Here is a 15,159-nt window from a genome sequence, read left to right on the forward strand (position 1 = left end):
TGCAGCTTAATTCAGCCAGCAGTTTGGATAGAACCATAATAGTATAACATTCATACATGTGTCAGTTTTTTTTTTGAGGTGCTTATCCCTGACTATATCATTAGTGCTTTTCAAATTCTTAAACAAGGATTTCCCATAATTGCATTGTTCATGAAATGGCATGCAAATTTAGAACCCATATAATATTTATTTCACACATTCTAATACAGTATAACTGGTTTCTAGACCATAGTTCAACTGAATGGAAGGCATAGCCAGTGTTACTATGAAGTTCTAAATCTAACAGTTTTTTTAACTTAAAACATATATACTACATCATTTTGGGACACATCTTTTTTCAGGAAACACGCAAAATTTTCTTCCTTAATTAGGCTTAAAAGTAGGCTTTCCATGTCCATGTAAGTCTTTTTTATGTATATGTATACACATATATAATTTTAATTAATTAATTAATCAATTAATTTCACTCCCGGTGGCGTTGGGTCTTCGTTGCTGCGCACAGGCTTTCTCCAGTTGTGGAGAGCAGGGGCCACTCCCCACTGCGGTGCACGGGCCCCTCACTGTGGTGGTCCCCCCACCATTGCGGAGCACGGGGTTCAGGCACATGGGCCCCAGCGGTTGTGGAACGCAGGCTCAGTAGTTGTGGCTCGCGGGCTCTAGAGCGCAGGCTCAGTAGTTGTGGCTCATGGGCTTAGTTGCTCCATGGCATGTGGGATCCTCCCGGACCAGGGCTCAAACCCATGTCCCCTGCACTGACAGGTGGACTCCCAACCGCTGCACCCCCAGGGAAGCCAATGTACACATATACTTTTAAAATTTTATTTTATTGAAGTATAATTGACTTACAAGGAAGTTTTCATTTGTATCTTGAGCCAATGAGTGTCACCAGCTCTGGAAATTTGCGAAAATCACTTCATTTCCCCATTGGCCATGTGCATGTGCCTAATACCATGCCAGATGTTTAGCAAGTGCTCAGTTAATGTTTTTTGAATCAGTGATTGTAAACTTATATTCCATACCTGGGTCAAGATACTGGCAAGATCCTTCTCCCCGGTTGATCCAATGAAGTGTCCTGAGAGTGGCTTTTTCCTGGGGCATGCGTGGATAGACTCTAGCTATGTGCCTTGTTTTTGAGTTTCATTATCATATAGGAGATTGATAGCCACAAAATTGAATCTATAAGCAAGTGGACAGAATCACCTCTCCGAATCTCACTTTCTTCACCAGACAATAAGGGGGTCTGAGGTTTTCCGGTCTGTACAGGAAAGGTGTGGAAACGTGCGAGTTTACTCGGGATTGTCAGGGGCACTCTCCTAGCAGGTGGGAGCAGTTACGTGGTTCCCAAAGGAGGCCTCAGAGTTGGGGGTGGGGGGAATGAGGGCTGCCCTGGAATGTAGGTCGTGCAGCGCAGAGAGCGCCCTGAGGTTCTGAGCTGAGCTGCGTGACAAACCGGAGGGTTGATGGATTGTCTTCTCTGTTCTCTTTAGCTGTCCACTTGCACGACTCTGCTCTGAAGGAACTTAAGGATCAGGCCTCAGACACGCCAGCCCAGCTCCTAGAGCCCCAGCCTGAACCTTCTGTTGAGAGCAAGCCTGAGCTGGAGGCTATGGAGCACGTTGGTAGAGAGGACCACCAGGTTCTGGGTTCCGCACCCACGCAGGGGCAAGGCGGGGCCCTTGGGGGCGAGCCTGCCGGGGAGAGCGACAGAGGCGTGGGCTCCGTCGAGCACTGTCACCTCCATCTTTCTAGCTGCCACGAGTGTTTGGAGCTTGAGAACAGCACCATCGAATCCGTCAAGTTTGCCTCTGCAGAGAACATTCCAGATCTTCCCTACGACTACAGCAGTGGTTTGGAGGGTATCGCGTATGACCTCTGCCCCAAGAGAGAACAGAGGAGGGTCAACCTCACGGGAAAGGCACCCAACATCCTTCTCTACGTGGGGTCCGACTCCCAGGACGCCCTGGACCGGCTCCAGCAAGTCCGGTCAGCTCTGGCCGACTGCGTGGACACCAACTGTTACACTCTCTACCACCTGCCGCTGGAAAGTGCTCTCAGGGACCCATGGCCAGACAACTGCCTGTTGGTGGTCATTGCCACGAGGGAGTCCGTCCCTGAGGACCTGTCCCGGAGGTTCATGGCCTATCTTTCTCAGGGAGGGAAGGTCCTGGGCCTGTCATCGCCCTTCACGCTTGCTGGCTTCCAGGTGACCAGGAAGGCCGCACTGCAGGACACAGTCCAGAGCTTGGTTTTCTGCAAGGCGGACTGGAGCCAGGTGAGGCTCAGCGTGCTGAGCAGCGGCTGCGTTTACGAGGGGGGCCCCGGGGAGCCGCTCAGCCTGGGCAAGCTCCAGGGCCACCTGGACAACAAGGACGAGGACAGGATGATTGTGCAGGTGCCTTTCGGAACCCGTGGAGGAGAAGCTGTTCTTTGCCAGGTACGCAGGCCGGCATCCGTGTCAGGATCTTTGGGTCTCTTTGATTGGGTACGCTCTCGAAGGACGGACTTTGCAAGGTTGGAGAGTCTGTGTGCTGGGGGGGTACTTCTGGCTTTTGGCTGGGAATTTCTGCTGCTGGTGAGTAGCAGGCTTTCCTGTGGATATCCTGCTTCACCAAAATACTTGTGATGGAGGAACGAGGCAGAAGGTATTATGGCTAATTAAAGATTGCTGGTTAACCAAGAATTAGCCAAAACTTGTTTCTTGTCTTGATCTATACACTGGTAATACTCTTTCTAAAATCCATCAGTCCCCACTCTCTTGCCTCAAAGCACACTTGAGTTAATATAATCGAACTGTTATTTAATGAAGGGAATTGAGTGCCTTGGGGTGGTAATTGCAAACAGTAGTAACTATCGCATTAAAATATTGTCAGCGGTTTCTCTGAATGCTCACCAGCTGCTGGGATAGTGAGTGTGGAAAACACCTTCAGGTCCTCAATTCCTTTATGATTTGTCAGTCTTAAAATCTAAGTGCTGAGAACAGTTTCAAATAAGAGAATATTGAAGTGATTTCGATTTATAGCAAATGAATACATAGGTAAGAAAAAATGGAAACAGAGATAAAAGGAAAATTTTACTTCCCTTCCCCTGCTAAGGGGGCTCCTTTGGTTCATCTGCTGTTTCTCTCTCCCCCCACCCCCACCCCGCATTCTTTTTCTTTTGAGCTTTCTGTTTGTTTAAGCAAATGGTAGCAGGATAGACTACTTCAGAATTCTTGATCATTTACTGCAAATCTTTTAATGCCTTTGGGCAAAAGTTTTTTTTTTCCTTTTTGAATATTTACTTATTTAGCTGCTCTGGGTCTTAGTTGTGGCATGCAGGATCTTTTAGTGGTGGCATGCGGGATATAGTTCCCTGACCAGGGGTTGAACCTGGGCCCCCTGAATTGGGAGTGCGGAGTCCCTGATGATCTGATGAGAAGACTAAGTAGATGTGGATAGTTTGCCCCGAATGGCTCCCAGGATGAGTGTAACAGATTTTATTTTGTTATAGGGATCTTTTTATTGAGTTAGCGAATTGTTTCCTTTTTTTTTTTTTGGTATGGTTTCATTTCATATGCTGTACGTCTCTCCAGCCCTCCTAGAAGTTAAGTCTCTTGGGTTTTCTGACCAAACATTCTTTAAGGGGGCATGAACATGTTCGCAGATGAACACGTACAACGCAAGCAGGTTTCATATGGGCTGCAAACTACATGAATTAGTTTTTGGAGGCCTAATAAAGTTCCTCTTATCTTTTTGTCTGCAAATATGGTAACTATACTAACTCAGAAAATCCACTTAAAAACCTGACTTCCTAGAGCCGCATTTCAGCTTTCAGCAGTGAATTTTACCACCCCTGTGCACAGACTTGTACTAGAAAATTGATTCGGCACTGTTGGCGATCCATTTCTCTGAGTTACACAGCAAATCTGCTTGCTGTGCCATTTAAATTGACCCCGTTACTGTCATAAAATTTGATATGCATGCATTGCCCTAGGATAAAAGGCAATATGATGCAGCTTCAAAAATCAGATGCAGGGGATTAGAATGTCATTTTTGATTTTAAATGACTTCCAGTCTCTGTGTGACAGGGTCACTGTTTTCTCCTCAGGCCTGTGTCACTACCATACCTTGCTGCCGAGATCAACCAATAAATATTAGCACAGGCTGGTTAGTTTCCTCTTTCCCTGTTCAATTTCCTAGTCTTCATTTTTGTAATAAATGGGGCAATGATGTAACCCAGTAAGAGGACGACTTCAAGGACAAAACAAACCACAGCTGCTCAGTAGGTGGCGGTCTCACAGCCAGGGAGCTGACACTGAGACCTTAGGCAAGGCATTCATTGTCGTACAGAAAGAGGAAATTCTGATGGACTGTTCCGCTGATCAGATTTGCAGGGAAAGTTTAAGGCTGTGGGTTAATGCTGACATTCGATTTATCAAATGGACCAGGAGTTTGGCATGAAGTTGTGCAAATAGAGCCTGTGAAATGGATCTGAAATATTTTGTGTTCTTAATTAGCTTAGCACATAGCAGAAGTGGTTCTACTTTTATAGCAGAGTTTCTCAACCATGGCACTGTTGAGATTTCGGACCGGTTCCTTCTTTGTTGTGGGGTCGTTGGCAGCACTGCCTGCTAGATGCCAGTGGCACCCACCATCCTGTCTGTGACTGGAGACGTTTTTAGTTTTGGCTTTGGGGCTTGTCTAAATGCCTTAATTTTAGACGAAGCCAAGTTACAGAAATGGGCTTATCACTATGGTAACAGCATCACAGCCAGAGGACCAGGAGGGTGGGTGTGGCACACACATGCGCTGGTGGCCGTTTTTTTTAAGAAGATGTAGGGGGTAGGAGTTTATTAATTTTATTTATTTATTTTTGCTGTGTTGGGTCTTCGTTTCTGTGCGAGGGCTTTCTCTAGTTGTGGCAAGCGGGGGCCACTCTTCATCGCGGTGCGTGGGCCTCTCTTGTTGAGGAGCACAGGCTCCAGACGCGCAGGCTCAGTAGTTGTGGCTCACGGGCCTAGTTGCTCCGCGGCATGTGGGATCCTCCCAGACCAGAGCTCGATCCCGTGTCCCCTGCATTAGCAGGCAGATTCTCAACCACTGCGCCACCAGGCAAGCCCTGGTGGCCGTTTTGAGGTGCAGAGCCAGACGGCCTCTCTTCTCGCTGCTGTTGTAGAAGCACCTAACCTTGAAAACGACAATCACACTTCGCCCACAATGTCGACAGCTGTGCTTTCTCTCACCTCCTGGAATCCGGAGGCCTGCTCGTAGCGGGAGCTCTCCTTTTCATCCTCGGCATCTCTCACTTGTGACAGGGACTTCTGTAGCACCCTACCCTGGGTGTATTCACTCAGCCCAGGGAGTACATTGGCCATTAACCACACTCACCCCCCTCCTTAGGCCCAGGTGGGGACAGAACTTGGCTCTTTTGACTTCTGCCACATGTAAGAGGTAATCTCCGGACAGTCAGGTGCTCAGGTGAATTAAACATGACCCGTTGCCATGCTGACCGTCTGTCCCAGCACTGGCTTTGACCCCTGGAGATGAGAGGCACACGTTTTGTATAAGAATGCACGGTAGAAGGACACACAGTAGGATTCATATACCTTAAAGGAGTTGGCTTTTATGCCTCCTTCCTTTTCTAGCGCTGTTTAGAGGACAGACTCCCCTGCTGCTCGTGGGCAACAGGCTCAGTTGTGGGTGAAGCAGGCAGCCCTCAGCTGGCCTGCTGGAATGTGGGGACTCTGCTGGACAGTCCTCTGCAAACTTTTCAGATTGGCTTCAACTTTCAACAATCGGACTGTTTTAGACAGTATATTTGGGCAGTATTTTTGTTTTGGTTAAGGCTTGAGTGGGAATTGAGAGATTTTAAGTTGCCTGAAGGCTGGCACTATACTTTTTTTAAAAATTTAATTAATTAATTAATTAATTGTTGGCTGCATTAGGTCTTTGGTGCTGCGCGCGGGCTTTTCTTTAGTTGTGTCGAGCGGGGGCTACTCTTCGTTGCAGTGCATGGGCTTCTCATCGCGGTGGCTTCTCTTGTTGTGGAGCACGGGCTCTAGGTGCGCGGGCTTCAGTAGTCGTGGCTCACGGGCTCTAGAACGCAGGCTCAGTAGTTGTGACGCACGGGCTTAGTTGCTCTGCGGCATGTGGGATCTTCCCGGACCAGGGCTCAAGCCCCTGTCCCCTGCATTGGCAGGTGGATTCCTAACCACTGCACCATCAGGGAAGCCCCTAGCACTATACTTTTCATTTTATTATAATGTTCTTATAACGTCAGCCGGGTGCTCTGCAGGCAGTAGAATCCCACAGCTGACCCCTGGCAAAAGTGAAGTAAAACAAAACATGGTCAGTTTGCCCTTCTGAGTACTGAGTATTCTGGCATCCTCCAGGCGCAAATGCCCAGTTAAAATCTCATCTCAACAGAGCCAAAAGTTCTAGTACCTTCCTTCGTACCAAAACACAGACCATTGATAGGAAGGTTCTAGTTTGAGTCAGCTAGAAGTTCTGGTATGTTGGGATCTTAGTTCCCTGGCCAGGGATCGAACCCACGCCCCCTGCAGTGGAAGTGTGGAGTCTTAATCACTGGACTGCCAGGGAAGTCCCAGAACTACTCTAATTTTAACTGTACAACAAAGCCTGAACTAAATACATGAAATTCCAAGTCTTATCAGGTGAAGGAGGGAGGTGGGGCAGCCCTTTCTCGAGTCCGCCAAACCCCACTCCTCTATGTGTATTCCTGCAAACACCCTTAAAGTGGTGACTAAGGCCACTCCTGTCCCCAGGAGTTATGACCAGTAGGTGGAATAGAAGCTTCGAGCATGACGCACTGTGCCTCCCCCAGTTCAGCAGCAACTGTACTTGGGTGCTCAGCACAACCATGTTCCTAAACGTTTGTCGTCGTATAACCGCGTTAAGTGACTCGCCCAAGGTCCCATGACTGATTAGTGATAAAATTCGGGACCTGGAAAGTTACTATCCGGGGTCATTTCCACCAGACCTTTTCAGCCATGATTTTAATGGGCTCCCTCGATTTTTTTTTTTTTTTTTTTTTTTTTGCGGTACGCGGGCCTCTCACTGTTGTGGCCTCTCCCTTTGCGGAGCACAGGCTCCGGACGCGCAGGCTCAGCGGCCACAGCTCACGGGCCCAGCCGCTCCGCGGCATGTGGGATCTTCCCGGACCGGGGCACGAACCCGCATCCCCTGCATCGGCAGGTGGACTCTCAACCACTGCGCCACCAGGGAAGCCCCCCTCGAATCTTTTTATTGCTTGTTGTTCCTTACCAAATATTCAGGTTCCAGGTTTATATACTGTTGATAATTAGAAGGATTCATGTTCAAGTTTTCAGAAAAAGTAGTAAAGCCACTGCTTTTCTTTATGTCGCTAAGTGCCTCTGATTTACATCGTGGTGTCTTTTTCCCTCAGGTGCACCTGGAACTACCTCCCAGCTCTCCAGTAGTGCAAACACAGGAGGATTTTAACCTGCTCAAATCAAGCAATTTTAGAAGATACGAAGTCCTTAAGGAGATCCTGACGACGCTTGGCCTAAGCTGTGACGCAAAACATGTTCCTGCCTTAACGCCTCTTTACTTGCTGTCGGCAGCTGAGGTGAGTGTATGCTCGACTGGGAAGGGACCTCCTCAGGTGCCCGTCTTCAGAGCGGTGACCCCTCAGTCGTTGCCTTGCAGTGGATTTCAATTTTGTTTTCTGTTTTGATTTTCCATTTCTATTTTGACTTCAGGTTTTGAAACCGTCTTAAAGTTGTCCAAGTAGAACTAATTTCTTTGGTGTTTTATGTAAGGGAGGGAGAGAAGAACATTGGAGTTTAGAGGGAGTTGTGTCTTAAAGTTATGTGGCCCTTTCCACTTGAGGGGGGAAAAGGTCACTCTTCTATGTGTCAAGAGTGTATTTGGAAACCGCAGTTTATTCAGTTGGGATTAAAAGCCTTTGTTTTGATTTGGACCTTCCTCGGGGAATCTTTGGATGGGGAAATCACAACTTTTGTTTCTTTTGTGCTGAAGTCTGCCATCTTGTGGCAAAAGGGGCTCTGGATTTCAGCTGATATCTTTTACTTTTGTGTAAAGGGAAAATGTCATGGAGTTGGGATCCCATGTATTCAGGAATTTTCCTGGCCTTTTGTCTGCATTTGATGCCTGTGGCTGCTACCTGGTTGGGCAGGTTGCCACATTCTCCAGGTGTGTCTTCTCAATCTTTTTGCTTTGCCAAGCTGTCAAATTCTTGTTGATTGTGGCAAATTATTTTGTGGGACTATCTCTGTTTGTCTCCCCTAAATGGGGAAATTTGTGAGTTTAGTGACGTAACTGTATAGTTTCAGCAAATACCTAATAGTCCAGGTGACTCTAAACACCAAACTTCCCTGCTTTACCTGGAAAAGAACAAATTATACCCTCTATCCGAACCGTTTTAAAAGAGGAGGAATTCTCTTTTGGGTTATTCTCTGTCCCTTGGCAAACTTACTTTTCAGAAGAGACTAGAGCTATGAGTTCTCTGCATGGGATGTGCTCACTTGGGGAAGACATATAGAATCTGAGAGCGTTTAGGATTTGGATACCTTACAGAATTATTTGAGGACTAGATGAAAATGTATATATGGAAGATGAAAATGTATATATGGAAGTTCTGTATAAATTGTATTATTTAAACCTTAGTCCAGGGACTTCCCTGGTGGTGCAGTGGCTAAGAATCTGCCTGCCAATGCAGGAGACATGGGTTCAATCCTTGGTCCAGGAATATCCCACATGCCACAAAGCAACTAAGCCCGTGCGCCACAACTACTGAGCCTGCGCTCTGGAGCCCATGAGCCACAACTGCTGAGCCCATGTGCCACAACTACTGAAGCCCGTGTGCCTAGAGCCCGTGCTCTGCAACAGGAGAAGCCACTGCAATGAGAAGGCCACGCACCGCAACGAAGAGTATCCCCCGCTCGCTGCAACTAGAGAAAGCCAGTGCACGGCAACAAAGACCCAACACAGCCACAAACAAACAAACAAACAAAAAACCCCATTAAACACCTTAGTGCAATTATTATTATTATGTTATTGGTGTTGTTGGGAGATTGAATAAGTTAAAAGTGTATAATGTGCCTAATAACGGTCTGGTGCCTGGTCTAAAACGACTAAGTAATTTTTGCTAAATTTTTAAATTTTATTTTACTTATTTTATCTTTGGCTATGTTGGGTCTTCGTTGCTGTGCGTGGGCTTTTCTCTGGTTGCAGCGAGCGGGGGCTACTCTTCGTTGCTGTGCGCAGGCTTCTCATTGCGGTGGCTTCTCTTGTTGTGGAGCACGGGCTCTAGGCGCACGGGTTTCAGTAGTTGTGGCACATGGGCTCAGTAGCTGTGGCTTGTGGGCTCTAGAGCGCAGGCTCAGTAGTTGTGGCACACGGGCTTAGTTGCTCTGCGGCATGTGGGATCTTCCCGGACCAGGGCTTGAACCCATGTCCCCTGCATTGGCAGGCGGATTCTTAACGACTGCGCCACCAGCGAAGCCCTGCCCTCTTCTTAATGGGTGTTCTTGGGGATTAATGGTATGACTTTTGTTTGCACCTTCATCTCAGGTCTCAAAGCTCCACATCATTTATCTCTGTTTTATGTGTTAATAGAAGGAGAAGCAACAGCTCTGTTCTGTGACTTATTAAAAAGTATCAAAATAAAGCCAGTCCTCAGAGTTTCAACACTTAAAGAGGACCCATTTATAGACCCCCCCCCCACCTTGGAGGGATGGGGCAGAGCCTTTAGGGTGAGGGTTTCTGGTCCCTAGGGGAGGTGGCTGTCACTCTCCTAGACCTTCTCTCTCCCTCCTTTCCTGAGCGTGGAGGGCTGAGGCTGGACTTGTGAGGGGTGCCTGCCTGCTCCAAGGTCAGGGAGCAGGCTAGACCCAGGCTCACCCCTGGCAGCGCTCCCTGACCTTTCCCGTGAGTTCTTGTCATCATGCTGGTCTTGGGACTTGGGCCTCCTGACTCTTGGACGTCGCAATGGAGAGGAAAGAGTGACCTGCTCTCTTGTTATTGTTCTGTGAGCAGAGGCTTGGAATTCTAGGTTTTTCCATCTCCTTTAGAATGGGCATAACCTGAAATACCTAAGGCTTTGTATTGTGTGTCTGTGTATATTACCATACACAGTAGATGCTTCATATTTTTGTCCTTCTGGCTCTTTAAACTGCCTGGGGGTGGGAGGATACATTTTCTCCTATTCATTGGTAACCCCCATTCACAAACCATGGGAATGCAAAGCTTGAACAATATTAAAGCAAATATTTATTCTATATACACATACACAAACACGCCACACAGACCCCAAGCCGACCAAGCCCTTTATTATATAAACACTTTGGAAAAGTGTAATTTTGAGCGATGTTCACTTCTCATTTCGGGCCCTCCATTTGGTCTGGTTGATCTTAGGTATCCATCCTATGGACTACTTTCCCTCCCAACTGCTTCTCTCTGAATTCTGCTTTACTGTGGGAGCCCAAGGAACTGAGTGCGTGAATGAAAGTATGATTGTTACATATGTATGTCCTTATTTCTTAATGTTTATTAACTCCTCTTAGAAGACCCTGAATCTGCTGTAGAAGGAAGTGCAAGAATTCAGGGTTTTAGAAGTGTGTTTTCCTGGAATACAAGTGCTCTGAAGGATTATTGTGCAAGTGTAAAGGTGGCCACTCACCAGCTGTGCTGGTCTTTCTGGAGGCAGCTGGGCGAGTCCTCCACGTCTTTCTGATGCCGAGACATTTCGGAACACCTTCTCGTCATTGTGCTGGTGGCTGAGTATTATAGATACGGATGCCAGATTGGGAATGGAATTGGATCGTGCTTTCTATTCTGAGCCTTCTTAATCGATCTCCTTGCTCCCCATGGAATTAAGTTACACGGAGAGGATCCTGGCATCCCGTCACCTGTTACATACGGCCCATCTTTAGGTTTCTCACCTGCCTTTTGGATTAGATGCCTGTGCTGGCTGTTCTTTTTCTTTCTTTTTTTTTTCTCACATCTTTATTGGAGTATAATTACAATGGTGTGTTAGTTTCTGCTGTATAACAAAGTGAATCAGCTATACATATACATATATCCCCATATCTCCTCTCTCTTGCGTCTCCCTCCCTCCCACCCTATCCCACCCCTCTAGGTGGTCACAAAGCACCGAGCTGATCTCCCTGTGCTATGAGGCTGCTTCCCACTAGCTATCTATTTTACGTTTGGTAGTGTATATATGTCCATGCCACTCTCATTTCATCCCAGCTTACCCTCCCTCCCCCACCCCACCTCGTGCCCTCAAGTCCATTCTCTACGTCTGCGTCTTTATTCCTGTTCTGCCCCTAGGTTCTTCAGAACCATTTTTTTTAATTCCATATATATGCGTTAGCATATGGTATTTGTTTTTCTCTTTCTGACTTAATTCATCTGTGTGACAGATTCTAGGTCCATCCACCTCCCTGGCTCTCTGCTTCTTGCTTCCTGTAAAATACTCTGTGCTTTTGGGGATCAGAGATCTCTCACCACACGGTGTCGCTGCTGAGCCAGGCTGCCCGGTGAGCATGCAGAACTATATCCTAGAACTATAAAGTAGCTCTTCAGAGACTTGCTTTTTTTTCCTCTATACATCAGTTTTGCATAGTATAATTTAGTAATTTTCCATTATATCGGTGGCACTTTTTCTGGGCCTGTAGAAATTATTTCATAGTCACAGTTAATAACATTCATCTTTCATTAAACATTTACTGTGTACTAGGTACTATTATAGGATAGACTGTGGAAGAACAAAATAAACACACTAGTTATCTAAATAGTTTTACTGCATACCAGCTGTGTTTATACAGTTTGGTGCCTGGAGACTCGCTCTTTATACCAAATAGCACAGAAAATTTATGAGGCATCTATGTGCTTCCATATTACAGTGATATAAATGGAAAAAAGATAGCATGTGATCCAAGTAGAAAAAAAAATATTCACCCAAAGTACAGTCAGCCCTTGGCATTTGCTGGAGGTGTGTTTCTGAGACCTTCGCTGACACCCAGGCACCACAGGAGCATGTGATTTCGCTATAAAATCCAGTCACATGTGACTTCATAAGTGTCACCGTGCATGACACCATGGGGAAACAAGGCTCCACTGAGGTGCAGACGCTGGGCGGCCCAGCTGGACTTCTCTGACCGAGGTCTTCCCATTTAATCGAATCTCCCAGGGGCAGGACTGAAATTCAGGCTTCCACAAAATTATGATATGCTGTAAACCATAAAATGCATGAGCACACATACACCACACACATATGTCCATAGAAAAAAGACTGGAAGGAAATACAGTATATATGGGGGATATATTTCAACAAGCTCTGAATATCTGATTTCCTATCTATTCCACTGTGGTCTGGGTTTCCTTTGGTGAGATTCAGGCTCAAGTTTTAGCAAAATGTCAGCAGTCTATGGTGACACATCAGCCTCATTTACGAAAAGGAGATACTAAAACAGTGACAGTATTTTTTTTCTAAGCTCTTTTACAAATTCATGGTTTTTTTTTTTTTTGCGGTACGCAGGCCTCTCACTGTTGTGGGCTCTCCCGTTGCGGAGCACAGGCTCCGGATGCGCAGGCTCAGCGGCCATGGCTCACGGGCCCAGCCGCTCCAGGGCATGAACCCCTGCATCGGCAGGTGGACTCTCAACCACTGCGCCACCAGGGAAGCCCCAAATTTATGTTTGTTTTTTGTTTTTTTTTTTTTATGAAATGAGCTCTTTGAGAAATGTAACCTCATCCCTGCAGTTTTCTTCTAAGTGTATTCATTTGGGAGCAAACTGCAGTCACTCACAGGAGTCCCATTTGATGTCAGGAGGCATCACTTTAAACCTTCTGATGCCATGGACAGGTCCATCTGTCTCGTCAAAAGTTGGATGCTAAGTGCATAACTTACACAAGGAAGTGTATGTAACCTTTGTTGATTTGCCTAACCATAAAATCTTGTTGCTATTTTGTAGCAACAAAATAGCATTAAATCTTGGAGACTTAACGGTGATTTTATTAAATTTTAAAAATTTCTTTGTACTTTCCAAATACTCTGTTATGAACATGTATTAATTTTATAATGAGCAAAACCAGTTATTAAAAATTAAAAAACAAATTACTGTATGTCATTGGACTTTGAAGGCATCCCATAAATGGTCAAAACTTGAATGTTAATAGGCAAGGACCCTCGTGTAGATATTGATATTTTATTTAATATTTGACACCTATATTAATTATTTTAAAAGGGTTGGCTTTGTTAGTAAATGGCTTTACTCTGGCTATGACTATTAGGTTTACTTTTGAGCCCTCAGGTCGGCATGTGTGCGTCTCAGGGCCTCAGCCGTCCATTCGCTCCCGCAGCTGGAAGGTGGCTACTGGTGGTTGTTCCTAATTCTAGCGTCCCCACCCCTGCTTGGATGTAGCACTTTCTTGACTATCGAACTATTTTGAACCGTTTGTCAAAGGAGACCATGTATGTATGCTGACATCTCCGGGGTGAGCGCTTTCAAACAGATAACTTCCTTTCTGGAGGTGTGACTAGAGCCAGAGACTCAAGAGCCACTCAGGGGCCCCAGGGTCTGTGGAGCGGGATTGCTGGGCGGCCACTACTCCCTCCCACCATCGGTGGTGACCGTAAGTTAGGAAGGATACACCTTTCCTGCGGGGGACACCTGCGTGTTTGTGAGCGACGCTGATTTTATAGAAAAGCCACAGTTCTTTCCCTGGCAGAACCTAAAGTCCAGCTGGTCCAGAAACTCACCCTCTTGTTTCCGTTTCTCTGGGCTCTGTTGCTATTTTTATCTCAGCCAGGGAAATGGCAGAAAGAAGGAGGCTGGTCACAGGGGTTTGTGCCGAGAGGGGCAGCTGGTGGATTTGGGCAGGCTGGGACAGAGCCGAGGCACCCCTCCACCCCACCCACTGCCAGCGGGTCCCTTTCCACCCCCCGGGGCAGGAGGAGGGGCCGCTGTGCACAGCCCTCTGCTGAGGCCACCAGCGGGGGGACTGGGCCTTCCCTCTTATCCTGGGGCATCGCCGCTTGGGTCTGGGGGACACAGGCTTCTTTCTGAAGCAGTAAAGCTGGGATTCTTTTGGGCGTTCCTCACAGCTCGTAGCTAGTGGCATGGAGGAGACCTGAGCGTCCGAAGCCAGCAGGACATAGTCAGGGAATCCTGCCAGAGGGTGTGTGGTTCCTTTGCCTCGGGGTCAAGATGGAACCATAATAAGAAGTGACAACTGGGTTTGTTATTAAAGAAACTGGGCAGAAATCACCACGTTGTGTGTGTGTGTGATTTTGGTGGTGTGGAACTGTGGGGCGGATCGTGTATGCTTAAAAACAAAACCTGGTGCAACATTTCATTTTGAGTCAACCCCAAATTATTTGTTGTGAAACTTTTCCCACCCTGCCCAAACAGGTTTTTTGTTTGTTTGTTTGTTTCCAGGGAGGATTTTCTTTTTTGAATTTTATTTTATTTTATATAGCAGGTTCTTATTAGAAGGCGGGGGGCGGGTGGTGGTGGGATGAACTGGGAGACTGGGACTGACATGTATACACTGATATGTATAAAGTAGATAACTAACCAAACAGGTATTGTTGATAAGGATAGTTTTGATATCTGCAAATGTGTCGAAAACTGTATTGTCCCTTCCCCCTAGGGAATTACTTTTTCGATGTTGGTTGCTTTATGAAGAAACTTAGACGAAGTCATACCACATGATGCTTACCCTTCCTTCTCTAGCCGACCACTTCATTTAGCAAACATCCGAGCGCCTGCTAAGTGTGAGACCTTGCTGTGGAAGTTTCTGGAAAACAAGAGACGATTTCTCATCTTGCTCACACGCTCTATAGTTAACCAAGGGCCTTCCCAGGTGTCAGGATCTCATCTGAGTCTCAAGTGGTCCTGCCAGTGCGGGGAGGGTAGGGAGGGGGTCCTTGCCCCTCAGAGGAGCAAACTGGATTGTGGAGCAGTGAAGGGTCTCATGTATTTTTCTGAGTCAATTAGACTTCTCCAATTAAGAAAAAAAATCTTTGCTTTCCTTTGTTTTAGCATAGTTATTTGGCACGGAATCTTCCCTCCCTCCACCTTTAATCGTCGTTCTGAATCTTGAATGTACAGCGAGGCAGAAACTTCTAGTGTTCCTCTAGAATACAGCTTAAAACATAGTTTTTAGA

The 15,159-nt window shown here is 46.6% G+C and overlaps 1 protein-coding gene across 2 annotated transcripts in view; it reads left to right on the plus strand.

Annotated features, from left to right (window-relative positions):
* Nucleotides 1–15,159, plus strand: part of HLCS (holocarboxylase synthetase) — a 196,932-nt gene that overhangs the window by 18,852 nt on the left and 162,921 nt on the right. The window contains exons 4-5 of one of the 2 annotated variants that reach the window (XM_029214827.1): nucleotides 1,488–2,434; nucleotides 7,405–7,587. In XM_029214827.1, coding sequence (XP_029070660.1) covers nucleotides 1,488–2,434; nucleotides 7,405–7,587 — 1,130 coding nt within the window. The remainder of the gene's footprint in view (nucleotides 1–1,487; nucleotides 2,435–7,404; nucleotides 7,588–15,159) is intronic. The other variant, XM_029214828.1, reaches the window with a different exon arrangement.

Source organism: Monodon monoceros, unplaced genomic scaffold, assembly GCF_005190385.1.
Source record: "Monodon monoceros isolate NGI ecotype Baffin Bay Population unplaced genomic scaffold, NGI_Narwhal_1 Super_Scaffold_11, whole genome shotgun sequence".
In the NCBI taxonomy this organism is placed as follows: Eukaryota; Metazoa; Chordata; class Mammalia; order Artiodactyla; family Monodontidae; genus Monodon; species Monodon monoceros.